This window comes from Pezoporus flaviventris, unplaced genomic scaffold, assembly GCF_033815535.1.
Source record: "Pezoporus flaviventris isolate CSIRO_AGI_PZ_B2104156 unplaced genomic scaffold, CSIRO_AGI_Pfla_v1 ptg000080l, whole genome shotgun sequence".
In the NCBI taxonomy this organism is placed as follows: domain Eukaryota; kingdom Metazoa; phylum Chordata; class Aves; order Psittaciformes; family Psittacidae; genus Pezoporus; species Pezoporus flaviventris.
The window spans coordinates 1,190,815-1,218,606 of record NW_026892628.1 but is presented as its reverse complement, the minus strand read 5'-3'; the positions used below and the strand labels follow the sequence as shown (position 1 = coordinate 1,218,606).

The following is a 27,792-nucleotide window of genomic DNA, read 5'->3' as shown; positions in this document are numbered from 1 at the left end:
TGTCTGAAAGTCTCACCCAGTGAAGCCTTAACATGGCTTAAAGCAATAAAGCTTTTGTTTTAGAACTGTATTTGAAGCAAAGCCTTTAAAGCTCAATGAACTGTTTCTCTGTTCATTCAGTTCTGTGGGATTTAGACTTGGGGAATCTGCACGCTCCGTGTTTCTGGCAGAAGGACAAGTGTAACGTGCAGTAGCAGTCTTACCTAGAGACTTAATGAAAAAGCATTTGTGTGGAAACCACTGGTCTATCAGAAACAACTTCTCACCTCATCGGTGGTTATTAAATGAGCAAAAGAAGTGCCATGTGTAGATTACCTTTTCCTTAGGCTTCTCTTCCATACTCCAATAACCTTATCTCCAGGGCTGCTGAAATAATTTGTGTGGTGTTTGGCTGCTCTTTCAGTGCTTAGAGTTTGTAGCCTACAAAACCGGTCTAGAAATCTATTAGAACTGGGTATCCACATCAAGCATCAGTTTTTTGTTCTGGGGAATAGAAAATGTTCTCCTTTGAGCCTAAACAGTGCATGGATTTGGTGGGTGTGATAAGAAAAACGTCCTCTTGTTTTGCACGGCTCTGTTGGTGAAAGGAGGAGCTGCTGGATGACGGGGCTTGTTGATCAGCACCAGGGCAGAGTGTGTTGTTTTTCCACATGCTCTAATCTGTGATAACAAAAAGAACTCCAGATTGTGTTTTTCAAACACACTTTAGGTCTCTCGCTGCTCAGATTTGCCAGTGACTGTGCACTGCAGTAATACATCCATCCACCCAAAGCCTAATTTGGAGTGGCACGGTTTCAAATATGAGCCTTGTTTTGATACTGAAGGAGACTGAGCAGGAATCAGCATTAAACTGTCAAGTGTCTTGCTTCATACCATGTATTCTGCAGAGGATCTTGTGCTGGATGTGGACATGAGATACCACCGACCTCTTCTTAGCACTGCCCTTGGCCTCTTGGGTGGTTCATTGCCCCCCTCCGTGCCTCACTGGTTGCCTGTAACATGGAGTGAGCTGCTGGTGAGCTGGGCTTCAAGACACTTCAGATAGCGAGTGCAGGAAGTGCCTGGAGGCAGAATTTAAGGTGGGTTTAGACAAACAACTGTCAGAAATGCCTTGGATAAAGTATTTGACCTGGCTTCGGACAGGCGGCATCTCAAACTTCTTCAGCTCCTCTCCAGGTGAAGGTTAGTTTTCAGCAACAGCAGCTCTGTTCTGAGGTTTGAAATGCTCATAGCTGGCTGAAGATAAAGACTCTTTGTCCCTGGAGAAACTGATACAGCTTCAGGTACCTGGTAGAGGAGAGCCCCATCTCTTTTTCTTGCTAGATAATGCTAGTTTGTGTCATTTTTATTCCCCAGAGGGCTCTAGGCATTGTAAAGGTATTTCCATAAGCTACACACGCACACAGTAATTACCCACTGAGGGATGGGCAGGCTCACCTGCCGTGACAGACCGGCTCTGAACAGTCTTTAATTGCTCTGAGATGGACAATGCTGATGGTGACTGGTGATTAGACCATATCTTGCCTCCCGTGCTGATAAACATCCACAAAGCTGAAGCTTTTTAGCAACCCGTGGCACACGCCTGCACAGTCGTGTTCCGTGAGCAGATCCTGTTTCTCTCAATGGCCAAGTGTAGTTTAACAGGCGGATAATGAGACTTTTACTACTACTCTACTTCCTTATTGTCAAACAGTGACTTCAGTGGTGGTTGGTTGCGCTGTAAAATCTTACCACAGCAGAGGTATGGAATCACAGGAGGGTTTGGTTAGTCCAACCCTCCTGCATGCTGTTGTGATATGGAAATTGGGGGGGGGAAAAATGGGCTTCCTAATGACCAGTACCATGAGTTGCAGCACAGGTGGGAAATCAGTGTGGTAGCAGAAGGATGGATGTGTTAGCCCTCTGGTGAATCCTGTTGTGCATTGCCTGCTCACATGGGATGTAAGCGCTCCGTGTGATTCCAGGCTGCCTGCTGCCAGCCCTAGGTTACGTTGGGAAGCAGGCAGCTGACCAGCAGCACTTCTTCCAAGGGCGCTGCCTGCTTTGAGAGCCTGCTCGAGACCTGGAGTCGCCTTCCCTCTGCTGCTGTCTCCAGCAGTCAGCCTCTGCCTGGCACAGAGCAAAAGCCATCCCCTTGGAGTGCCTGCAGCAGGACAGAGCCTGGCATTGTGATCAGATTCCCACCGGAGCTGTGCCGTGGCCAGGGTGGATTTGGGCAGCATGCTGAGTGACCACGCGCTGAAACACTTTATGCATCCCAGTAACTTAAGGAAAAGGATAAATCTGGTTGGTAGAGCTTCATCCTCCAGAGATTTCTGTGCACAGCTGGCCTTCAGGCGATACTTCACCTTCCTCTCTCCTCATTCTATCTGGGAGGTGAGGTGGGAAGCAGGGGATCTGGAAGAAATTATGTTCCATCTTTCTCTCTGCTTCTTTTCAGTATCTTCGCCCACAAACACAAATTCCATTCCAGTATCTGTGTTTACAACTCATGACTGTGCCATGAAATCTGTCCAGATTAAAATCTTAACCTCTGTCTGACATTTTTGTGTAGATCATTAGTTATCAGCTTAATCTTCTTGTGGTTAATCTTATACTTCCGCCCATTTCATTGCCTCTCTTGGTTACTGACAGCCCCACTTTCCTATTTGCTCTAAACTATGCTTTCTCTTTGGTGTAGATTTGTTCTTATTTTGTGTCCAGATTCCATTTTATACATCTTTCCACATAACTTACCCAAAATGCAATCTTCCTCATTGCCATTTAGCTGAATATGTCAACTTAGTTTTCATTCTTTCATGCCTTGTTACAACATCTTTCTCTATGGCCTTGAGAAAAGCAGTCTTATTCCTCTCTTATCTTTGCAGAAAGCAAAGGTTAGACATTCTGCCTCATGCTTTGGTTGTACTGCTCCTTGTTTCCAGGACGGGGTTTGGAGGTAAAAGTCACAGCTTGTCTTAGATCTGTGTTTGGAAAAATCAGATGGACCTTGTCCTTAGACCATCACACTACATTGAAGCATTTCTGCATATCTCCATTGCAGATACCAACTCCCATGCTTCTCTTTTATGACTTGCCCTGATGCAGCATCTTCTCTCTTTCAGCACTAAGCTGCTGACTTCTTATTTTGGTGAGTTCAAGCTGCTGATCACTAAGAAATAAATTGCTCTCATGAGGAGCTTGGCCCCAGCACTGTGGTCACCTGGCTTGAGGTGGTTCCCATCCTGCTTGTTAAGAGAGCAGAGAGCTGTGTTCAAAATACAGCATGGAGAGACTTCACATGCAATTACACTTATTTTTAGGACATCTGTGGCTGCCTGGACCACTGCACTGTGGTTCTCTTGGGTCTTCTGGGATCGCAGTGTGAGTGAGCAGGTTCAGTGGGAGTAGGTTAAAGTGAACAGGGATGTTTGCAAGATGCTGTACATCAGGAAGAGCAATATATAGTTAAATATTAACATGAAGCTTTCATGAGGTGCCCAGGTGGCGTGTCAACCGTTGAATGATAAAAACAAATCCTTAGGTTGTAATAAGGATTGAAATTTAACAAACCACAACAGCAAAACAGCACCCTCAGAGCTCAGAGTAAAGCTGCCATGGAATCATAGAATGGTTTGGATTGGAAGGGACCTTAAAGCTCATCCAGCTCCAACCCCTGTCACAGGCAGGGACCCCTTCCACTGGAGCAGCTTGCTCCAAGCCCCTGGGTCCAACCTGGCCTTGAACATTGCCAGGGATGGGGCAGCCACAGCTTCTCTGGGCACCCTGTGCCAGCGCCTCAGCACCCTCACAGGGAAGAGCTTTTGCCTAAGAGCTCATTCCCCAAATTAACTTTAATGATTCTGGTTGTGGTCTAAATAACAAATCATCTCTTCTGCTGTGCCGAATCAAGCACAATATGAGGCACCTGATGTCCAAACTACTTTAAAATTAACTACTCCTTACAAATTTCCGTGTTCCCCAGAGCTTGGGTGCCCTGAACGTTTCTGTTCCTTTTTACAGGGAGACAGATTTCACTTAGTGCTCTTTTGCATAATTACTGTCAGATTGGCTGAAGCTTGGAAATGGCTTTATTGTGGTGGCTTCTAGATCTTCAGAGATAAGCCCCTCACACTAGCAAAGCCTAGGGTTTAGTACCAATTTGCATGGGGGGTATTACACTTAGTGATAACTGCCTGAGGATTCCAGGTCTGCTTGAAGATGTGGTGTGTTGGTTTGGGGGCCTGCATATTGAAGCAGAGAGGTTGGTGGTTATTTCTGATCCTTTATGCTGCACTAAGCTCCTGTGTAATTTTGAACACAAAGTACAAGGAGCAGGCTCGATGTGCTTGCCAGAGAATGGCACAACAGCAGCGTTGTAGGTACTAGGTAAAGTATTTACAACTTCTTGTCGTTATCCTTGCGTGCACTTTGTGCCACTTGTTCTCTTTTAAGAGTGCTGCTGTGTTTTCAAATCAAACTCCTTGTTTTGGTATTTTCAGCTTGACTGCCAACAGTTTAGCCAGATTCCTGTGAGTTGTTTTTACCTGCTTGGGAATCAGCTTGACTGCACGATACTAAGAGATGACAACAGACCTAGTCTTGAGTCTTATTGTTATCATTCATTGTTTCTCTTTGTCCCCTAGCTTTCATCAGAGAGAGATGGTTTGCTCTGTAGGTTCAGTTCGTAAGGGGCTTGCTGTAAACACCATGTGCACTGCTTGAAATGGCAAATGTTTCTTTGATCTGTATTCTATCTGGGTCATGTTAGGCATACTTGAATGGCAGGCATCCAGTTATCTGTGTAAATAGTTGGGGTGACAGAGGACAGCAGGAGTGAAAACCTCCAAGGGAGAGAGACAGAAGGATCTAGAAGATTTGTGAAACAACAGCCTGGCCTGAAGGTTCAACGGGAAAAGGTGAGGGACCTTCATAGTTGAGGTTTGTAGCCCAAGAAGTCCTATCCCCCCAAATAAGAGATGATAGTTGGGCTGTCTTACTAACTCCAGCCTCGAGGTGAGCCATCACGTCTGAAGTTACACCGGGTTTTGTAGCCTGGGTACAGGTACTGTGCTGTGTCCTCAGTGCGGTAGCTGGAGCAGCTCATTTGCAAAGGTTGTAAATTCTTAAGAAGATTAAGAGCAAGTGACCGAAGGCAGTGTGGATCTGTTGCAGCTGATGACTTCCTCCAGGCTTCATCCTATTAAGATGACTTATATATAAATATATTTTTGTTTATTATGTAAATAAAAGTATGTGTATCTATAGGTATGTATGCATCTGAGTTCCTCTTAGTAAGATTTATGTAGTCCTTGACATAATTCACATATGAATTTCTCTGTTTCCAGAGAAATACTCCACCAGCAGTTGTAGTGCAAACAATAATAGATTACTCCACACTCTTAACAGCAGAAGGTTGGCACGCAAAAGACTGTTTCTAGAAAGATCTCCTTTATCCATTCTTTCCTTCTACCAACAACAGAGCTGAAACTTTTCCCCCTATCTCCATTCAACAACTTCTTTCACAGACCTCCATATCCTCCATTATCATGACTGGACAAGGTGGCACATGACTCCAAACACTTTTATCTTCTCTGAACTCACATTTGCTCATCCTTACAAGCCCACACAACAGTCCCAGCATCTCCATAGGGTTTAGCTGTGGTGGCTGGTCTAGACTGGGAGGATGCCTTGCGGGAAGAAGCTGAATACACAGGGTTTGCAAATGGCACCAATCCTGTTTTGGAATATTTGAGACATTCCCTGTGTGAGCACGTATCTTGTGAGAGGGCTGGGAGGTGCAACAATAGATAAGAGTTGTAATGCTGTCCTGAGAAATGTCAATGGGAAGAGCTTCCTTTATGTTTTAGTAAGTGTGTTGTTTTTGGAAGTTACTGTCTATGGGAAGGGAGGCACCTGCAGTTAATTTTATCTGTTCCTGTGTAAATACAGACCTCCTGATGTTCCCAGCTCACAGTTCAGTGGGGTCATGGCATTATGTACTGTAATATCTTACTTTATAAATAACACTTTAATTTTAGTGCTGATTGTAAAACCTTGGATTCATTTGGCACTTGCTCCTTCCTGACTTGGTGCTAAGAACTGAGATCCTGTGTGTGGATCACAGCATTTGAGGTGATGCGTTTTGGGAGGGTTGTTCCTTGGATGCCTTTGGCACTGGGGAGAAGGGAGGGATGGATGTTGTCGGAGCAGTTGAGCACTGTGAATAAGTGACAGGAAAACTGCTTGAACATCTTGTGATATCTCCTGAATTTTGCTTGATAACCGCAGCCAGTGTCGGGCATTGCTGGCGGTTGTGTTGGAGAAGTGTTTTAACCTCTTGGGGTTTTGTTCTCTCCTAGTTTCTCCCTTTACTTTGATGATTCAGAAAGGTCTGGGAGAGCTGCTGTTGTTAGTTGCTGAGGTGATGGGAAGTCCTTGTGCTTTTACAGTCCGATGGACCTCTATAACCATGTTCTTCCCAGCCACGTCGCTGCCCTTGTAGTGCCCTGGGAGCAGTTTGCCCTGCACAGCCCAAGAACTGCCACTGCTGGGGTTTGGGGTTTAGGTTTCTGTCTCTTTGGTCTTGGTGACATGAAGAAATAATTGAAGGACATAAACCACAGTGCAGAGGGGCTGGCAGGGCACTTTTTCTTGCAGCAACCCTCTGTCTACCCACTGTGCCATGGAGTTCTAGATTTATAACCTGGTCTTCACTGGACAGTTTTATTTCATTTTTAATAGCTCTTTCAACCCTATGCTACATGAGCGCACTCGGATCAGGTGTTGCCTTGATGTCTTCAGATCAAGTAAATGCTCACAAGTAAAGAATGATCATGAGTCAAAAATGAAGTTGTTTTACAGGTAAAAGTTACGTTACGGGATTCTGTAACAGACGCTTAGTGACGTGCTGAATTTGGCGTCTTCTTGACAGGAAGAGTTACTCTTGAGAAGTGATCCAAGTGAAAAATAGCATGTACACTGAACATGATTTAATACCTCATTTTAGAAGGAGGTAAGATCCATATGGACTTCGTAGCAGCGATGCCACTCAGCCCTTGCAGAAGTTGGGGAAACAAGCACAACCTCTGTAGTGCTAAATTAAGATCCCATGCTTGCAACACACACTCAGAGGAGTTATTGCCGGGGGTGATTAGTCCTTGGGTTTCCTTTTTTTACCGGCTTGTTGGTTTTGTTTTGGTTCAGACCCACACAGTCCCATTTCTACAGAGGTCATTGTTGTGACTGTACAGTTAGGACATTAAGTGACAGTTCCCACTGCAACTGTAACTCAAGTATGATTATTATGTATATGTGTGTGCAAGACTATTCATGGATAAATCTATGTGACCGATCCTGAAGCCATTTACAGTAAGAGGGGGGAAAAAAAAACCCTCAGGGAAATGCAGAGCTCTGCGATAGTGTTTCTGTGGGACTCTGGCTTTGAATTATACACGTGTGCACGTCATATAACATTACACTAACCTAAGCTCTGGCACCGAGCGATACGTGTCGCGGCCAAAACAAGCCATTTTAAGCTGTGTCAATGCCGGGTTCATACTGGCTTCCTCCTCCGTTTTTCTCCTGGTTATAAATATACCTCAGGAGTTAAAACACTCGCTGTGAGGATAAACCCTGCAATAGCCAGTTACATTGCATTGGCATGGTGAGTTTTGTGGCATCATAGGCAGAGAGTGGCACCGTGGGCTCCCGGTGGGAGGTGAGGGCTTGTTTGGGGAGCTGGCAAGGGGTTAAGGAGTGTTTGCCTTGTGCAGATAGCTGAGCGGTTGGATGCCTCCCTGTGCAGGCAGCAAATGCATTGGCTGAGGTTGAGGGCGGTTCTCCTGCCACAGATGTTTTCTGTCCTGGACTTCGTTGGATCTGGAGCCTCCCAATTGCCTTGTCTGTAATGGAAATAACAGCTTGTGTAATTCAGGAAAAGGGACCTGGTGGTGCAAGGGGAGTTTGCTCCATGCCGCTGGCTCGGTCAGGATATGGCTGGTGGCCCTGCTTGGCCAAGAGGACCCACGGTAGCCAGGGCTGCCTCTGCTGACCCACGTTCCCATGGATGGGGCTTGTGATCGCAAGGTGGAAACATCACTTTAATTCATGACAGATTAGTCCTGAAACCATGTGGGAGCATCTGTCTGTATAGAGATGTATATGAGGTATCTTATGTTCATACATATGGGTTGGAATTTCTTCTTAATGAAGAAAGCACCATCCGTTTGAGCACTGAGCTCAGCTCACCCAGAACATCGCTATTTAAACCCATCCTGTGGCAGAGCATCTCAAAAGAACAGCGAAACTTACCCCGAGTGATTTTTATCTCTTTATTTTCCTCCTTTTCTGACAATTCACTGCTGTTGTTTTATTCACAGAAGGCAAGAAACAAAACCTGACACCAATGGTTTTATTCCTATTTCGGTACGCAGAGTGTTTAGTAACTGAGCAGCCGAATGCTTAATTGACTTGCCTGTGAAATACAGATCTCCTGGTTACCTGTGCTGGCTCATATGTTTACAGTATCAGTATGTTTGTTTGCACCTGAAGCACAGGGAAGTGATGAAACGATTGGAGCGATCCAGAGAGGTGGAAATTCCTTTGCACTGACTCTGCTGCCTTTTGTCCCCCCAAGCTGGGCCTCAGCAGCATGAAGAAATGTCAGTTTGAATCTATAATCAGAAAGGTTTGTAAAATGCATTGTTTCCTAAGTGTCTGGAGCCACTCTAGCTAGCTAGTTAAATATTTATTCACCCCTGGAACAACAGGTTTGAACCTCTTGTTTTTCCCCCAGCCAGGGCAGATCAGTTGAGCATTCTGCTGTTTGTCGTCCTTGGGACAGGGGTTTTGGAAGTCCCATTCTTAAAGATCTGATGAAGAGGTTTTGTGGCCAGGATGAGCAGCTATGTGCTGGTGCCGAAACACTTCTTCCTGCAGCAGCTTCTGTGGTACAGTGTGATGGCTTCTGCCCCCACCCCAAAATAGCTGTTCCCTTGATTCTAATGAGAATTCATGAAGTTGCATTTTGACTTTCTTCTGTTCTATGTGGAATGCAGAGAGCTGACTTCTTTCCCTATGCCATGGTGGAGGCACCGCGTTGTCCCAAAGTCCCACAGCATCAACCAGAGGCTGGGGCTGTATAGGTGCTGTGTGTAAGCGCATCCTGTGCATCCTCAGTGTGTACCAGGCCATGCCACAGCTCCCTGAAGTGCCATCTCATTGTGAAGAGGTGAATCTGCATGAGCTGACGACAATTATTGGAGTCTGCAGACCTCAATGATGACGTGGTCATGAGGTGCACTTGGTCAGCACAAACCTGTTCAGTGTTTTCCTGCAGTGAAAGCATAATGTGGCAGAAAAACACCCCCCAAAACCCCTATCTGACCCGTCCAGAGTCACATAACATGGATGCTGTAGTAATAGTTATAAGAAGCAGTAGTGGAGATGCACTGGTGAGGTTTCTACATGACTTTTAGGTGCTTTCTATCATGCATACTTGATAATGTCAAGACAACATCGATTCAGGAGCATATGTAGTGGGGATTTGCACAAAGTAATGATTGACAATTTCTGGTCTCTAGTGCTTAAAGGAAAAAAGATTGCCTTGCCTGCTTTGCTCGCTTCAGAGCTGTCTTTTAGACATCAAAAGCTTGTAGAACAGGAAAGAGAAACGTTAAGAACAGTTTAAAAATAGTTTAATTGTATCTGCTAAAAACCTTTAGAGTTGAGAACTTCAACAGTTTCTGCCCTGTGAATATTTGCAGCTGGGTTCAAAATGTGTAAATAACCACGGGACTTTGAAGGTCGGTTTCCATGACAAATTCGAAGAAGTAATAGTGTGGCATAATGTGAAATAGGTGCCATACAATCACAGAATCATGCAATGGTTTGGGTTAGAAAGGAGCTTAAGATACCTGGTTCCAACCCCCTGCCATGGGCAGGGATGCCTCACGCTAGACCACATCGTGCATGCGTTAGGGAGTGCTTTGCATGGGGACCAGCCTCTGCACATCATCTGCTCCACGACTCCTTGGGAAACAAGTGTTGTCTTTTAACAGCAACTTTGTCATTCTTTAGCATGAAACAGAGCTGGGAAGATACCCTTTTGGAGGGAGCGCAGATGATGAGCACTGCCTTGTGCTGCCAGCACTCCCTCCTCCAGCTTGCACTAGTTATTCCCACATGTGTGTTTGTGGAGCATTTGACTTCCCAGCTGGATGCTGACCCACTGCAGGGGACTAGCGAGTGTAGAAGTCATCCTTGTGAGACGTTAGGATGTCAGTGCTCACTGAGCACACGTGGGGAAGTGTGTGTGAAATAGTCCAGGCTTTTTCCCCACCCATAAACCTTGATATTTTAGACTGGAATGAATAAGTTTGATAGTGCTTTGGACTAAATTCTGGAATTTTCTGTCTTGTGTTTTTCTGTTGCCAGTATTTCCAATAAACTGCAGCCGTGACATCTGTTTCAGGCTTGTGCTCCATCTGTGAGCTGGTAAAGAATGTATAACCATGCTTTTAAAGCAAGCTTCTCCTTTTATATTTCATCTAATCGGGTGCTTCCATTTGGCTGTTGCATTTCCATCAATTAGTATTTGTGAGGGGCTCACAACATCAGACCTATTGCTAGAACAGGGCAGAAGGTTGGTCAGCCTAAAAGAAGATGAATATGAAATACACTCCTGTACTTGTTGTTCTTGGGTGAATCGTGAGAGATGCACAGATACCTGCAGTGAATGACTGATGTGGAAGCAGGGAGATACTTGAGATTAAACTGACCTTGTGATAGAATTTCAATCTTACCCATTTCATATTTCTTCAAAGGATTTATCAGGCTGGAACAAAGCAGAGGTTGCTCATCTTTACTGTCCCACCTACTGCAGCTACTGCTGCTTATTCCAAGAATGGCATTCACCACTTTAACACACTTAATTCTGCAATCCTTTAACATGGGGTGGAGCATGGTGAAAGGGGATTTTGAGGCAGATGGTGTTAATTCAGTGTGGAGTTACTTGGTCTGGCCAGCACTGGTCACAGGAGGACTTACCTCTGTCTTCCTTCACTGAGAGCACTTGGGCAGGACATCAGAAGCCGTTCAGCTGTGCCCTCAGATAAAACCCTCCTGTGTGGTGAGAAGAATGTGTTGTCTTGATCTGTGTCTTGGCCATTCATAGCTGTAGCCTAAAGGCTGTATGAAACCACGGGGATAAATCCAGGCCTGTGTTCCCCATCCTTCATCTGAAGTTCTTCCTCCTGCTCTTTAAATGGCTGCATCAAAGCGGTACTTGGCTTTGGTGCTTGCTCTTGTAGTGGTGATCTCAGCTTTATTGTGTCTTTCCTGACTGGAAGTCCTGTGGGCATGTTCCGGATTAAGCAGCTGGATTTATTTGGTTCAGCCTCATTAGAGCCATTAAGGCTGAGTGTGAAGGTGCTGAGTAGTGGAGGAGCAGGACTGTCCTTCCCTTCTGAGCTGCTCTGGGTTTGCTCAGCCTCCTCTCTGGCTCCTTCCTTGCTCAGTGTTAGTCATGGTGTTTGCTCTGAGCTATGCTGCCACTTGGTTTCTATTTCAAAGCCCAAACCACTCATTAAAAGTATTGTGAGGCACTAAGTAATGGGTAATTAAAAAGTAAACCATAAAAACCTCAAGCAGTAACACTCCTGGGTGCCATTCTTTTGGGGCTTGATGGGAGAGTCACCAAAGAGCTTGTGTTGGGTTGGCAGGGCAGCAGGTTTCCTCTGGGGAAACTGGTGACAGGTTGATAGGCAGACAGGAAGCAAATCCTGATAGAGCTGAAGAAGTATTGTTGGACATGTATTATTTGCAGCATAGTTGTGGGAAACTTAGTTTCTTAATCTAAGGAACTAGGATCTTCTGTCTGAAACTGGCTATCCCAGTCTGGGAAGCTCTCCTTGTAGAGGCTCATTGCTTGTGGGCTTCAGTTATAATGTTGGAGTCACCAGAGCTCTCCTGGGAGCCTTGTGGGGCTGGACTCAGAGAAGAGGGAGCCTGAGTTTTCTCTCTTTAAAGATGAACATTAACGAATCGTGAGGGTGAATGATAACGCTTCCAAAAAGTTATTAACATTTGAAACTTGCACTGAAAAGGGGAGATGAGGCAGATGCCTGCGCTTCATGGGTGCCTCTTTGCAAAGCAGGTTGCCAAGTTAAGCAGGATGAAGTGTCGTTGCTTGTAAGCCTTCTTGGTCATCATCGGGTTGTCTCGCGATGCTCATTTCCTTTCCTCTGTTCACAGTGTGTCCACCTGCCTGCAAGTCCCAGGGCTGCACCTCCGATGGTCAGTGCTGCCACAGCGAGTGTCTGGGGGACTGCACAGAGCCCAACAACCCTGAGAAATGTGTGGCTTGCCGCAACTTCTACCTGGAAGGCAGATGTGTGGACACCTGCCCACCCGGTTACTACCGCTTTGAGGGCTGGCGATGCGTGACCTTCAGCTTCTGCCAGGAGCTGCACAACAAGTGCAAGAATGCCCGGGAGTCGGGCTGTCACGTTATCCACAACAATGAATGTGTTCACGAGTGCCCCTCGGGCTACATCATGAATTCCAGCAAGTAAGTACAAGTGTCTGCAGGTAAAGAAACCAGGCTGTCGGTTCTGGACTGTGCTTTCCTCTCGCTTGGACACAGGGCTTGTGTTCTCTGTCAAAACCAAGAAGAGTTTCCGGCCTTGGAGAGTCTGTGATGATTACCTGGTCTACTTTAATATGATTTGTAAACTAATACCTTGCTAATTCAAGCCATTAAAAGCAGACAGGTCTACCTGCCATGTGCCAACAGCTTCTTTCCCTGGCTTCCCTTGTTTCCTCTCAAGTGTGGAAAAAGGGGGAAAGGGAGATTGAGAGACAGAACAAGCAAGAGGAGCATCCTCAAGTTGGAAGGGTCTTTCTGCAATCAAGTGGGATGAGGGAGATGGGCAACAGAGAGGCTTTAGTAGCCCTGCTTCCCTTCCCCTCCAAAGCTGACCTCAGACCAGAGAGCCTTGCTATGAAGCAGAACAGGGAGAAGTCGTGTCTAATGAAAAGAGCATAGCATGTTTCGAGTGGATCATTCTCAGAATATCTATCTCTCATCCCTGTAATTACTTTCACTGAGAAGGTTCAAGCTGTGCCAGACGTAAACGGACAATGTAACAAACAAGTGTAGCACAAATCAAAGCAGGGAACAGCCCTTCTGCCTATTCCCAGGGTTTTCGACAAAGGAATTAAATAATTTATGTGGCTGAGCTGTTTATCAGTGAAAACCTTTTTGTTTGTCCCACAATAACATTATATATAGTGATGAGTCAGATTTCCTATGAATATTGGTAGCTCTGTGCTCGCATGTATTTGCTCCTGCCATAATAATTTCAGGGAATTCACTCTAACAGGACTTTTCATTCTGGTTCCTGTTTTGTTTTTCAAAAGAATGATTTAGCAGCCCACAAAGTAGATCTGCTGCTTGTGTAACAGCACCCATCGCCTCCCTCCTATGTTTGTTCCAGGCTGCTGTCAGTAGGACCTCTCAACAGTACTCCGTGCTTTTCCTAGAGCATCTATTTCTCTGAACTAGTTGGGAACACGTTCTTGTGGTGGTATGACCAGGGCAGGCAGTCATCTTGCTGCTATTTAAGAAGTATTTCCCCAGAGCACAAAGCACATGCTTGCTTGCCTTTTTTTCAAATAACTTTATGTACAGTCCTTAATCAGAGGATTCCCAGATGAATGAGCAGCTCCACTCATCAATTGTATGTGTGGTTCATAATCATCTTGGGATGGAGGCTGGGTTTCTTGGTTGTGAAAGCCCTGGTGTGTATAGCACTGAGCAGCGTTGTGGTGGATGGTCTGTTCAAAGAGATCAAAATCACTTCATTCTGGTTTCTGTTGCATAGGAAGGGACCAAGTGATAATGTTTGAAACATGGAAATGATAGTTTAAAGAATTATCAGCACTTATTTGGAGTTCCTCAGATCTGCGTGCTGCCCGCTGCAAGTGAATCCCATGGCAGATTGTTAGGACACTGTTGCTTTGAGTGGATTGCTCTTTTGTGAATGGCTGGGGACACCCCGGGTGATATTCTGCATCACATCTGCATTCCGGGCTCTCTTGTTTTGCAGCTTGCACTGCACCCCCTGCGCAGGGCCCTGCCCAAAGGTTTGTGACTATGGGAAGGAGAAGACGATCGATTCGGTGACATCGGCTCAGGAGCTCCGCGGCTGCACGGTTGTTAATGGAAGCTTAGTAATAAATATCCGTGGAGGAAGTAAGTTCTGCAGGAGTAAGGGATTAGGCAGGACTGGATGTTGGAGCAGTAAAAATGACGCTATCCATGAGCTTGGGTATTTTCCTTTTGCTTTGACCACTTTGAATTTTAACATGAATCAGAGAAGTAACCACAAAGCAAAAGCTTTTGTGATGTTCGTTTGGGTTTTTTTGCCAAATCGTTTTTGTAAGGTCTCATGAAATAATGTACAACAGTTCTATTTAATATGTTTGGGCTTTGTATCAGTGTTTGTGAGCTCAGAAAACTAAAGCCGATGTTTTCCTCTCCATAGATAACATAGCAGCTGAGCTAGAAGCGAATCTTGGCTTGATAGAAGAAATCTCAGGTTACCTAAAAATTCGCCGGTCTTATGCCTTGGTTTCTCTTTCTTTCTTCCGTAAACTGCATCTGATTAGAGGAGAAACACTAGAAGCTGGGTGAGTTCTTTCAAAAGATACTTTATTTTAATGCTTTCTGGTATAAGGAGTGTCAGGGCCATCGGGGTGATTTGTATTGGTAAACAATTCCCAAGTTATTTTTAAACATTCCTTTGCTCACGGCTCATGCCTACCAGGCAGAGTAGTTTGCCTTCATTTATCTTTGATGTCTGGATCAGTGCATGAGGAAAACAGTGTTTTCAATGGATCCCCTCCCAATCCACATTTCCATTCTCTGCTTTCAGGAATTATTCCTTTTATGCCTTGGATAACCAGAATCTTCGGCAGCTCTGGGACTGGAGTAAGCACAACCTCACTATTGCACGAGGCAAACTCTTCTTCCATTATAATCCCAAACTATGTTTGTCGGAAATTCACAAGATGGAGGAGATCTCTGGGACTAAGGGGCGTCAGGAAAGGAATGACATAGCCCTGAAGACGAATGGGGATCAAGCTTCATGTAAGGAAGCCTGAGAATGCAGTGAGACTTGCATCCTTTTCCCTCTGTCTTGCTAACCTCGTGCTCTTCCTTCTCTCAGCCTAGCCAAGGATGTTTTTCCAGGGACTGTCCTTGTCCCTTTGGTGAATCACCAGACTTGCACTTGCCCTTGTGCACTGCAGCAGCACCATCAATATGCTATGAGTAAAAGTACTTAGGGGTTCTCCAGCTGGCCATGCTCCTACTGTGCCAACTTTGGTCTTCAGAAGTTTGCTCTTTGTAGGCTCAGCTGTTGAGTTTTCCAGGGTTATGTGTATTGTGGCTTTTTGAAGAGTTTAGCACAACATAACCTCAGTCCAGGCTGGGGCTTTGTGTTACTGCTGAGTACCTCATTAATAGTCATCATCTTCATTTCCCATGTCATGAGGCGACAGTATGCACACAGCATAAACAGTAGAGAAACAGGATTTCCACCCATCTCTGGAGCCATGGGAGGGAATTGCTATGACAACAGTCAGAGATGTTCTTCCAGCACTTGTTATGCTTCTCAGAGGTTTTTAAGCTCACAGCTTTCTTCAAGAACAACGATAAGGCAATGCCTGTGTCAACGTGGCTGAGAAGCAAACACACAGTGTTGCTTTATTCTCTAACTAAAGTTGTGCTGCTGAAGATGTAGTTTTGTGGACGTTTATTTTGGCAGCAATAAGTACATCCCTTCTGCACCCCCAGCCCTGCTGTTTGTTCCCATTGTATGCCACACACAATCCCCTTTCCTTGTTTGTGCCGGTATAACTCTTACCGGGCTGCATGGTGAACCAGATGGTAGATGTAATCTGGTAAAAAATAGGTTGGTTTTAGCTTATGTCATCTCTCTTCCTTGCCCCACAAAGTTTTACATGCATACACAGGTTAACACATGAGATGCTTAAGCAGGTATCACCACCAAGAGCGCCAGCATTAACTGAAGTATGATTTCAGTTCCTTGCATTTCAGTTCCTTGCTCTTTCCCCAGCTTGCCATGCACCTTAGAGCATCCTGTGGCTGCACTGTTTCTCTGTGTTTGGTGCCAGCACTGCTCAAACAACCCCTTCCCCAGTTCTGCCTGTGTTATGCTGATCCAGTTATTTGTGAACAGACTTAAAAGGTGAAGGTGTTTCAGATGAATTGGTTTCCTGATACGGTTTGCCGCATATCAGCACATGCATCCATGCCAGGACAGCAGAGGGAAGGGAACATAATGACTTCCTACCCAAAAAACTAGCAGTACCAGTGTAAACCCATACATAGAGCCATACCCTCAGGGATATGGCAGCTCTAGCCTGGGCAGAGTGAAGGAGCTACCTGTAAAGGTCATCTCCTCCCGCGAGACTAAAAACCTCTTCTTACATTTGGGGATGAGCCTGGATTTGGGGTTCAAACCCAGCTCTGTTGTGTGATTGTGTGCAGATCCTGGGTTGTTTTAGCTGGTTGTTTCATTTGAAAGCAGCTGTAAGAGATGGTTGCACATCTCTTTGCCAGCTTTAACTCCACTCTTGCTGAGCTGTTGCCTGTGCCACCCCCCACCTCAGACCACAGGTTGCTGCTGTGTTTGGCTTTTTGTTTGCTTTTACTTTTCAAGTTGAGCTTTCACATGGGCAACATCCTGTTTACCAAAAAAAAGCACCCTTGTTTGTTCTGGATGTGGTGCCAGTGAAGTGAACATTCATCCTCCCTTGTGTAGCTACTGCAGGGGCGGCTAATCCAATCAGAGCTACACAGTTTGTCCTTCTCGGGCTGCTGGGACACACCATATCCGAATGGGTCCCTTGAGCCTCAAAACTCCATCCTCCTACAACTGTTTGTTGTTCTTCCCTCCAGCATGCAAAGGGACCACGCTGCTCCAGGCGAGGCTGGGAGTTCATACACTTCATTTTTGTAGCCTCTGCCTTCTGTACAAACCTTATTACTGGCTTCAGCTGTGTAGGGCATCATGAACTTTAAATATGTTCCCTTTAGATTTCCCACTTACTAGCACTTAGTTCAACTGGACTACAGGGTTACTTCCATAAAACCATAGAAAACTTAAAGCTGGCAGGAACCTTAGGAGGTCATCAGCTCAAACCCCTGGATAAAGGCAGAAATAGCATTGAAGACCAGGTTTTGGTGAGCAGCTCTTCTCAATGCCACCATTCTTACAGCTGTCTGTGGAGAAAAGAGAATTAAACCTAGAATCCTTTATTTGTTTTAGCATTAACAAAACTGTCGTTGCTTCTCTTTTGGTTCAGGTGAAAATGAATTGCTGAAGTTTTCCTCCATTAGAACTTCTCATGACAAGATCCTGTTGAAGTGGGAGCCGTACTGGCCTCCGGATTTCCGTGATCTCCTGGGATTTATGCTTTTTTACAAAGAAGCGTAAGTGATCCACCATTAAGTTACAAAATAATCACCAAGCTGGGCTTCCACAAACAGCTGCTGGCATTGAAGAGTAGATATTAAACCTGCTGTAGGCACAGCTATTTAGTCTCTGTGACTGTCTGGCTCCTACCCTGTAGTTTCTGATCTTACCCTTATATTAAAGTGTTCATTAAAATCGCTGAGTTACTGAGTTGTGTGCAGCCAAAATTCCTCATGTAAGAACAATCCAACTATTAGTCCTTCCAACTCTTCCAGACATACATACTCTAACCATGTAGTTTATCATCTCCCCACTATCTCCATGGGATATTGAGGTTTTTATTCCTGTTGAGGTGGGAATTCCTTGAGAATAATGCTTACTGAACTGATTTTCATAAAGCTGAAAATAATTAGCCTGGATTTAGCCGTTGGGATCACCTGTGGAGTGGTGATGCTGTTAGGAGCCTGGGTTGCAGAGCTCCCTGTGCTTCTTTTTCAGAATACATACAATGAGTTGGTTATGTTTTCTCCCAAGGGTCAAGGATTATAACTTGTCTTTAGAAATGTTTTTAAAAGCTTGAATTAGGATTTTGTTAATTTCAGGCTTTTCTTTCTTTTTTTTTCCTAAAGTCCATACCAAAATGTGACGGAGTTTGATGGCCAAGATGCCTGTGGATCAAATAGCTGGACAGTTGTGGATGTTGACCCACCGCCACGGTCAAATGAGCCCAAAGCCCAGGCCCAGCCAGGCTGGCTCCTGAGGGGTTTAAAGCCATGGACACAGTATGCTGTATTTGTTAAAACCCTCGTCACCTTCTCAGATGAACGAAGAACTTATGGTGCAAAGAGTGAAATCATCTACGTGCAGACCAACGCTACTGGTCAGTATCATTAAATTAAGGTTGCCTTGGAAATGAAAAATAGACCTAAATAGTCTTCTGCCTGGTAGCCATGATAGTCCCATATCCGTGAAACTTTCCACTGCCATTGCAGCTCTACTGTGGTAGGAAGGTATTCCTAAACAAATGCCTGCTTCCCTGCATGGGAGATACCAGCGTGCCCTTTTGCTGTCAGGCTCATGGGCCATGTGTAAGAGCTTGTGTGCGTGCTAGTGCCTCCTCCTGCAGGACTGACGTGGACCTACTGTGGAGAAGAGTGTTTATTCCCATAGAAATGGAAACTTGCCTGTGTTTGTCCCTTGTTCTGTCAAGCTCTTGCAGAGCTGTGGAAGTGACCTCTGTCTCTTTTCCCACCCTCGCAGTTCCATCAGTCCCATTAGATCCAATATCTGTTTCCAACTCTTCGTCCCAAATCATTCTGAAGTGGAAGCCACCCTCAGAGCCCAATGGAAACATTACACACTACCTGGTGTTCTGGCAGCAGCAGGCAGAAGATAGTGAGCTTTATGAACTTGATTACTGCTTAAAAGGTGAGTATGTGTTTCTCTCTGAGCAGCCAAGTTAAGTTTTGAAGGGATCCTGTGACTGTTGGGAAATTATTTCAGAGCAGAGTTTCACTAAGGCCTCCCAAAATCTCACCTACTGCTCTCTGTTATTTAAACTGAGATGAACTGGGGTAGAACTTTGCCTACAGCAGCATCTGAGCTCCATTTCAGAAATAGCACAGTCTAGAAGCCAAGGCCTGTCATAAAAATGGGGAAGCTGCTCACGCCCTGGATGTGAAAGCTCAGGATGCCCAAGCGTGCTGTGAATCTTGTGGACACTTGTTTGGGATCCTTGTTAGGATCAAACATCTGCTTCTGCCGTGTCAAGCATGAGTGCTACTAAAATTGTTTGATCCACAGGATTAAAACTGCCCTCAAGGACGTGGTCTCCTCCTTTTGAATCTGAAGATCCTCAGAAGTATAATCAAAGTGAAAATGAGGATGTCAGTGGAGAATGTTGCTCGTGTCCTAAAACAGACTCCCAGATACAAAAGGAGCTGGAGGAGTCTGCTTTCCGCAAGACATTTGAGAACTACCTTCACAATGAGGTTTTTGTCCCCAGGTACGAATATCATACAATATATAATAAGTAGAATAAACCTGGTGGTTAAGGGTAGGAAACATAATTGAATATTAAACAAAAATTGGGCTGGACATGGCCATATTGCAGGTCTCTGAGCTTCCATGAGCCTGTCTAGTCCATCTGAACCACAGGTATCAGAACTGGTGAGAGCTGAGCACTTACAGCTGATGTTATTACACATTTGGAAGGTCCTGGTCTTATTTCCCATCTCCGAGTTCTCCTCAGCTTGGGACTAAAGTGAGAATCTTTAACAAATAGCTGTATGCCTGCAGCTCATTTAAACTTGGTTGGTGCCAGAAATAGCTATTTATTTTTTTCTGTCTTAAAATTCTGTGGTCTAGCTTTTCGTCCAGTGGAAAAGAAAGGAAAAAAAAACAGGGAAGCTTCCCATGCCACAGCCTTGTCCTTTAGCGCGGTATTTGCGGTCTTCCTTGCACTTAGTCTGGGAAATACCTCCAATACCATGAGGAATGCAGCTGCTGTGGGTGGTGAACGTCCTGTTTTGAATGGCACACACAGTGTCGTGTCACATTAAGTGGTGTTGAATGTCTTCACACTTCATATGCAACTGACAGAGGAAGCGCTGGGAGTCAGGTTAGAGTCTGTAACGATTTACCCTCCTGTCATGCATTTTGGGCTCTTTAATTTATTCTCCTCTTACTGCCCTTAGCTAATAAACATCTATTTGCAGCCACTTGACAAAAGCTGCACTGAGCATTTATTATGGAGTGTGTGTTAGACAGTGTCTTCTCTGTGAGCCTGGGTTGGTGCCTGCAGTTGTCACATGGAGACTTGTGCAGAGTCACTCCTGTTGTTGTTTCATTTATTTAGTGTTGATCAGGTCAAGTTCCAGTGTGCAAAATGACACCAGGACGTCGTATTCAAAAGCAGAGGAGAACTGAGACATGTACAAAAGCCAGACTCCTTTTGATGTAGGCAAACAATTCTGATGATCTGATTTTTATGTATTTGATTTATTTTTTTCTCCCAATTATATTGTGCAGCCATCCCAGGATGCTTCTCGGGCCACTTTCTGGGGTATGTATTTTAGGAAGAAACCAATCGCCACGATGTGCCACCTTGTCAGCCAGCTAAGGAAGAAATCTCCATTTCCCTAGGCTAACTAATCCTGTTAATGCAAGCCCCTTTTGCTGTTCTAAGTCAGCAGTAAGGATACCTTCCTGCTAACATGCGTCCTGCTTGTCTTTTCCGACAGACTCCAGACTGTCACAGCATAAACTGGAATTAGATTTCCTGTAAATACTGTGCCTGTTGCCTGCTCACAGGGCAGCCTGGCAACTGAACGTGATGTGTGCTTTACTTCAGGTGCTTTTATGTGCCTCCTGATAGTTTATTGACCTCTCTTGAGGTACTGCGTGGACTCCACTTGAGATAAGAAGCCTTCTGCCAGTCACCAGGAGGAATCTCACAGATGAGGCCAGCAGGGAATATGAGATGGCAGGGAGCAGGACAGAGCACTTGAGAAGTCACTCACCCGATGTCTTCTCTCCTTGTTTTTCATGTGCCATTTTTCTCCTCCTGTGCTGTTCCCAGCTATCTGATCCCTGGGCAGTATCCAGTCTGTATGAGGATCTGCCACATGCTGCCTTAGTCCAGATCTGATCTTACTTGACTTGTTGAGAACCCCTCTGGAAACCACAGAAGCTGTTCCTTCCCCTGTGCACATGGTTCATTAGCTGCTGCAGGAGATACTGTCACAAGTCTTATGGGTTAATTTGCTCTGGCACTGGCAAGGCAAACTAAAAGTTTCTAAATGCTTCTTGCCATACCCACCTCCACAGAGCCAGCAGGTATTTCTACACCACGTCCTTTGTCACCTCCCTCTGTAGCTGAACAAAGTGGCCATCAGAAGCTGATGCTTTGTTTCTTCTTTCCTTTGTTATTTGCTGTTCCATTGGAACAAGTTTTGCACGGATGGGAACAAACAGGTGATTGCCCACTGGACCAGGTTGCCAAGGGAGGTTTTGGAGTTTCCATCCTTGGAGGTATTCAGATCTTGACCCGAGGAGGCCCTGAGCAACTTGCTCGAGTTGCCCCTGCTTTGAGGGGGTCAGATTAGACAATCTCTAGAGGTACCTTCCAACCCTCAATCACGCTGTTGAAAGCATGGAAAGATTTCAAAAGCAGTGGAAGTCCTGCGAGGTAGAGGGGAACTAAATGGCTGCTGTTCAGGATGTAATTTAATGTGTGCTCTCCAACATCACTGCTGCAGAAAAAGCAATCTCTCTCTGCTCTCCTTCTTCATCCTCTGTGTCACACGCACTCATGCTGTTACAAATATCAGTGAGTTACAGAATGAACAAGATCCGAATCTGGTATTTCACAGGGGGAAGGTCATTGGAACGACTATTTCAGCAGTAGGCCATAATGAAAGTTGCACTGGAACAGCAATGGGAAAGCATCAAATGTTTGAAAATGCAGGGAATTTGGCCAGAAGATTGCTGCAAATGCAGGATAATAAGTATGGGAAGATTGGGGATTACAGCTTCACAAGTTTTCCTTGCCTTCTGTTACTTGAGAAGGAAGAAGTTGTTCTTGCATTTTACTCTGTGCTGAATCAGTGCTTGAATTACTGTTTTACTTGTGAAAACCAGAATTCCCTGAAACAGGAGGAGCAGTTGAATCCACACTTTGTAAACAGAGGCCTGTAGCTTTTCTTGGACATCCAAACAAGGTTCTGCTTGACTGTAAAGAATCCTTCCAGAGGAGGAGGGTGGCATGACCCAGCCCAGGGGCTCTGAACTCTGCCCCGTTGTTAGGGGACATTGTACAGACCAGTGCAAAAGCTGAGATGAACAGCAGCTCCAGAATGAGTTAATTAGTGATAGAGAAAGAGAAAACTACAAACTGGCATGTGCTGTGCTGAACCTGCCTTTGGCATCCCGCGTTTTCATCAGGCCGATGAACATGCTTATGTTGTTGGGTACAACCTGATGTTTAGGTGGAGGAGATCTTCAAATGTGCTTTCCAGCTGGTTGCGTTTGCTGCTGGAGGAGGGAATGGAGCTGGGGGTTGCAGTCAAAGCCCTGATCCCCGCAGCTCCCTGCTGCACTTGGCCAATCATTTGCCTGGTTCTCGGAGGGCGGCAGTGGAAAGTTCAGTTCAGCAGCAAAGATTTGCTTCAGCAGCTTGTTACATTTTTAGAGACTAGAGATGCCTCAAGTGTGGGTTCAGTTCAGGTCACTCTTTGTACCCTTTAATAGCTGCACGCACGTGTACACTCAAAAAAGATCATCATCACCTTAAAATACACGGTCCAGTTTTCAAATGGCATCGATTCCTTTTGTGTAACACAATACAACTACTGATCCACCATGGTGGTGAGTTCCCAACCTGGGATTCCTCGTGGTGAATGTGTGGCAGGACATAAAGTGTTAGAATGAGAAGTTTCGGCTTGGTGCTTGTTCTGTTTGTTTGGTTTTTCCCCAAGAAAATGAAATCTGTGAACAGTTCTTAATTTGGTTGGATTTACTCTGTTTACGTACTGACAAACTCTGACATTGAAGTTGGCTCCTCACTCGGGAGCAGGGGAGTTGACAGGGTCACGATGCCAGCTCTGGTTTTACAACTGCAGAAAACTGCTGTGCAGTGATTTGAGAGGCAGTGTTTGGTTAAAGAAAGCCTCACCACTAACACCTAATCTGAATCTGTGAGATTTAAATGTGCCTCTTGAAAGGAACATAATAGGCTTGGTCCCTTAGGAAAAGGTTAAAATTATCTGTCTATCTATTTGTCTATCTATCTGTCTATCTAGATTCAGCCTTAGGGTTCTGAATGGCAGGTGTATTCCAGTGAGCTGTGAAACTGGTCTTATGCTTTATACATGCAAGTTTATGATGCTTGGAGCATGTGGCACATCTGAGATCAGTGGAGTTGGGGCATGGCCTCACTTACTCAGAGCTAGAATGTGCAGGAGATGAACTCCAAAGCATCACAACACTGTCCAGGGCACCTGTGAGGCAATCTGATAAAGTTGTGTTCAGCTGAGAGGATCTTGAACTTGAATTCTCAAGAAAATACTTCCGACTTGGATTTCTTTGGGGGGGGCTTTTATCCTGTATGAAGTTGTGCAGGAAGAATGCTGACTCTCTGTTGCATTGCAAATACAAGACTTGAATTTGAGTTTTCAGTGACACTCTTGAGCTGTTTTCACTCTTCCTTTTCAGATGAGTGTGTTGACATTGACTGTAACAAATGTTGTAACCTGTATTACTCAACAGGCCGTCAAGAAAGCGAAGAGACCTTGGCTCTGTGGCAAATGCCACTGTGGTGATACCCACCATGGCGTCCTCTCCCAACAACTCTGCAGCACAGTTGGAGAACGCAGAGGAGCAGAAACCTTTTGAAAAGGTGAAGTCTAAAGAGTCTTTGGTGATCTCAGGCCTGCGGCATTTCACTGGGTACCGCATTGAGCTGCACGCCTGTAACCACGATGCACAGGAATCCCGATGCAGCGTTGCAGCGTATGTCAGTGCCAGGACCATGCCAGAAGGTAATTATCTTCCTGAGCTTTGCTTTGGGCTGGTGGCTGATCTCAAAATGCTGTTTTTCCTACGGGAGCCAGCTGCAGTACAGAAACACTGTGTAGGACTGCTGCTGTCTGTATGTCCTGATAGGAAAGGATGATGGATGAATAATATGTTCTGGTGTCCCCATCATAAGAAAGGCATGGATCTGTTGGAGTGAGTCCAGAGGCGGCCACAAGGATGATCAGAGGCTGGAGCACCTCCCATATGAAAACAGGCTGAGAACACTGGGCTGTTCAGCCTGGAGAGGAGAAGCTGTGTGGAGACCTCATAGCAGCTTTCAGTATCTGAAGGGGCCTGCAAGGATGCTGGAGAGGGACTCGTCATTAGGGACTAGAGTGATGGGTTCAGACTTAAACAGGGGAAGTTCAGGTTAGATATAAGGCAGAAGTTCTTCCCTCTGAGGGTGGTGGGACACTGGCACAGGGTGCCCAGAGGAGCTGTGGCTGTCCCATCTATGGCAGCAGGAACTGGGTGATCTTAAGGTCCTTTCCAACCCAAACCATTCTGTGATTCTGTGAAGTATTGGCAGCTTTGAATTTTGCTTAAGACATAAAATAAAACTATTATTATCATACACTTGGTTCTAGCTAAGGCTGATGACATCGTTGGTCCAGTTACACATGAACTGGTTGAAAAAAACACCGTGCATTTGAAGTGGCAAGAACCAAAGGAGCCAAATGGTCTTATTGTACTGTATGAAGTGAATTATGGACGTCTTGGGGAGACAGAGGTGAGAATTTCTGCTTGTTCCTTAGCACAGCATGTTTGGAGAAGTAGATCCACCTGGGAGCCCAGGACTGTTCAGTCTTTAACAGCCCTCATGCTAATGGTGTTCTGTCCTCTCTGGCTTCCTTGTGCATGAACCAAGGTACATAAAACTTCATTAGTGAGTTTATATCATCTGGAAGTCTATCTGAGGCAACACAGAGGAATAAAGGTCTGTGGTGCCAGTTTGCCAAATAAGCTTATCCAGTTTGCCAGCTTTCTGCATGGAGGTTTTTCTTAGGAATTTTATTTTACGGAAGCACAGAAACCATGGGGCTAAATTGAAGTTGTTTAGAGAAACGAAGAAAGCCTTGAGCAGGCAGAGCTGTGGTGGGCAGCCCTGAATGCCAGCAGCCTGTGGGCAGCAGGGCTTGCCAGCCCAGGTCAGGTTTCAGGGCTGAGCTTCAGGCCAGTAAATGGCACATGCTCACTGTAATGTGAACTACTAAACTGTAAAATGCAAATCCAGGACAAAGCACTATATTGGAGTAGCCCTGAGGATGTGAAAGCTCTGTTTGTGTACGTTTGCCAGGCAAGGAGGCGAGGTAGGGATCCTTGGGTGCTGTTGCAGGGCTGTGGGTCACTGCAGAGGTAGCGTGTGCAGCCTTCCTCTTCCCTCCTCCTCAGGAAGCTCACTACTGCGTGTCCCGTAAGCATTTTGCCAGTGAGCAGGGCTGTAAACTCCGTGGACTGCAGCCTGGAAACTACAGTGTCCGTATCCGAGCTACGTCACTGGCTGGGAATGGCTCATGGACAGAACCCACCTATTTTTATGTGGCCGATTACTGTGAGTTCATTTCATTTTCAGTATTCCTGATAGAAACCCAGGTTGTTTTGGGAGGATGGGGGTTTAGCCAGCAGCGCACAGAGAACAGAGGGGGGTCATAAAATACTGACTATACATCTACTTCCAAGAAACTGAAATTACTTCCAAATGTGTGGCTTTGCTTCATGAGGTCTCCTTGTGACCAGCCGTGTGTTCTGTATCTAAAATAGCCTCTAGTTTTCTGTTTGTTCCACTTTATTGAAGGAGGGGGTGCTTTTTTTACTGAGGAAGAGACTTGGATTTTGGACCTGTATAATAACTCCATCTCTCTCTTTCTCTCATAGTGAATGCTCAGCCTAATATTGCTGTTATAATTGTGCCGATTATTTTTGCCATCATTATTGCTGGAATTATTGGAGCTGCTTATGTGCTTGTGAAAAAGAGGTGAGTGCAATTTTATCTTGTTTTCAGCAGAACAAGCAAAACTTCTCCCCAAAGCTTTTGTTTATCTTTTGGGAGTAAGTCTGTTTATTTTCTAACTTAGATAAAGGTTGCAACACATGAATTTCATTGAGGAAATGTTTTGTGCCTTTGGAAACTGGGGCAGTCTGTATTTGCTGCGTGCTTTGGGAATTAATCAGACTGCCTTCTAATGTGTCAAAGGCTGCAAATGTGCTGAAGAGTTTGTGTCTCTTCCAGGCAAACCGAAGGACCAACTGGACCACTCTACGCATCCTCTAACCCTGAATATCTGAGCGCCAGTGATGGTGAGAACAGTGAGGGCTTTCTGCACTGACTTTCTACTTGGGTGGCCACTGAGACAGTGCAGCAGTATGGGATTGGCATTGTCTTCATGAGGTTTTGTAGTCTTACACACATAGTATCCTGTGGCAGTGCTGAACGAGGCTGCTACAGAAAGGTCTTTCAAAAGATGGTTGCTCAATTCAGAAACATTTCCCTTTGCTCAACAGTCTATGTCCCTGACGAATGGGAGGTTCCACGCGACAAGATCACTCTCCTCCGAGAGCTGGGACAGGGCTCCTTCGGGATGGTGTATGAAGGAATTGCCAAGGACATAGTGAAGGGAGAGCCAGAGACTCGAGTAGCTGTGAAAACTGTGAACGAATCAGCCAGCCTCCGCGAGCGCATCGAGTTCTTAAATGAAGCTTCTGTGATGAAAGGCTTCAGCTGCCATCATGTGGTAAGCACCACGGGGTGCCTTGGATGATCAGCGAGTCCCATCACTAATAGTGCTTTAGTGCTTTCAGAGCCTGATGTTCAGCTGACAAAAGCAGCCGGTTTGTGGAACCAGTCGATTTAAAAGAGCTTTCCAGGTCATGTTCCATAAAATACATCCGCCTGCATCATTTCATGTTTGCTCTTTCAGAACTTCTCATCATGACAAGGCTTTGTAGTGCTGTTCTGAGCTCTTTTTCAGGGGTTTTGCCTTTCCTCCAAGCTCCCTTTTCAAGCTGGACTCTGCCTGGTGTGTTTGGACACAACCTTGAGGGAATTCCTCACTTATTTTCCAGGTTCGCCTCCTCGGGGTAGTCTCCAAAGGGCAACCTACTCTGGTGGTCATGGAGTTAATGGCACACGGAGATCTGAAAAGTTACCTTCGCTCTTTAAGACCTGATGCTGAGGTAAAGACAAGGAGAGATGGGAGCCTGTGGTGCAACGGAGTAACTTGATTCGAGGTTTACTCCTTCTTTCTTTATTGTAGAATAACCCCGGTCGTCCACCACCAATGCTGAGAGAAATGATCCAGATGGCTGCAGAGATTGCTGATGGCATGGCCTATCTGAATGCCAAAAAATTTGTTCACAGGGATCTTGCAGCTCGTAACTGTATGGTTGCAGAAGACTTCACTGTAAAAATTGGAGGTACGTAGTGTGTGACCAGAACACAGTTCCATGGGTCATGTTTGTGGGAAGCCTGAGACCCATGTGGCAAACAGAGATGATGCTCACTGGCTACCTCTGGAAATGCAGTAAGAATTGTACGGACTTTAGTAAGAACATCATCTCCTTCAGAGCCAGAGCAGCTTCTCTCACCTTCTCTATTCTCAAACCTCTATCCAAAACGTTTATTGCCTTTCCAGCCTAAGCTGCCAAGGGTTATCTCACTGTTCTTTGCTTTCATGAGAATTATGACAAAGAAGGTGCTCGGTAGAACAAGCCAAGCGTTCATAATCCTGTC

General features: G+C 45.4%; 2 protein-coding genes across 2 annotated transcripts in view; one reads left to right on the top strand and one right to left on the bottom strand.

Moving 5' to 3' along the window:
• The window catches only part of THOP1 (thimet oligopeptidase 1), a 330,628-nt gene that overhangs the window by 139,244 nt on the left and 163,592 nt on the right, over positions 1-27,792 (bottom strand). The window lies entirely within an intron of this gene.
• Positions 1-27,792, top strand: part of INSR (insulin receptor) — a 50,315-nt gene that overhangs the window by 17,513 nt on the left and 5,010 nt on the right. Inside the window, exons 3-18 of the mRNA XM_061474787.1 lie at positions 12,235-12,550; positions 14,091-14,236; positions 14,529-14,673; positions 14,919-15,133; positions 17,377-17,503; positions 18,116-18,366; positions 18,747-18,914; positions 19,290-19,491; positions 23,754-24,025; positions 24,650-24,792; positions 25,455-25,614; positions 25,938-26,037; positions 26,293-26,360; positions 26,565-26,794; positions 27,126-27,236; positions 27,317-27,476. Of these exons, the coding sequence (XP_061330771.1) occupies positions 12,235-12,550; positions 14,091-14,236; positions 14,529-14,673; positions 14,919-15,133; positions 17,377-17,503; positions 18,116-18,366; positions 18,747-18,914; positions 19,290-19,491; positions 23,754-24,025; positions 24,650-24,792; positions 25,455-25,614; positions 25,938-26,037; positions 26,293-26,360; positions 26,565-26,794; positions 27,126-27,236; positions 27,317-27,476 (2,814 nt within the window). The remainder of the gene's footprint in view (positions 1-12,234; positions 12,551-14,090; positions 14,237-14,528; positions 14,674-14,918; positions 15,134-17,376; positions 17,504-18,115; positions 18,367-18,746; positions 18,915-19,289; positions 19,492-23,753; positions 24,026-24,649; positions 24,793-25,454; positions 25,615-25,937; positions 26,038-26,292; positions 26,361-26,564; positions 26,795-27,125; positions 27,237-27,316; positions 27,477-27,792) is intronic.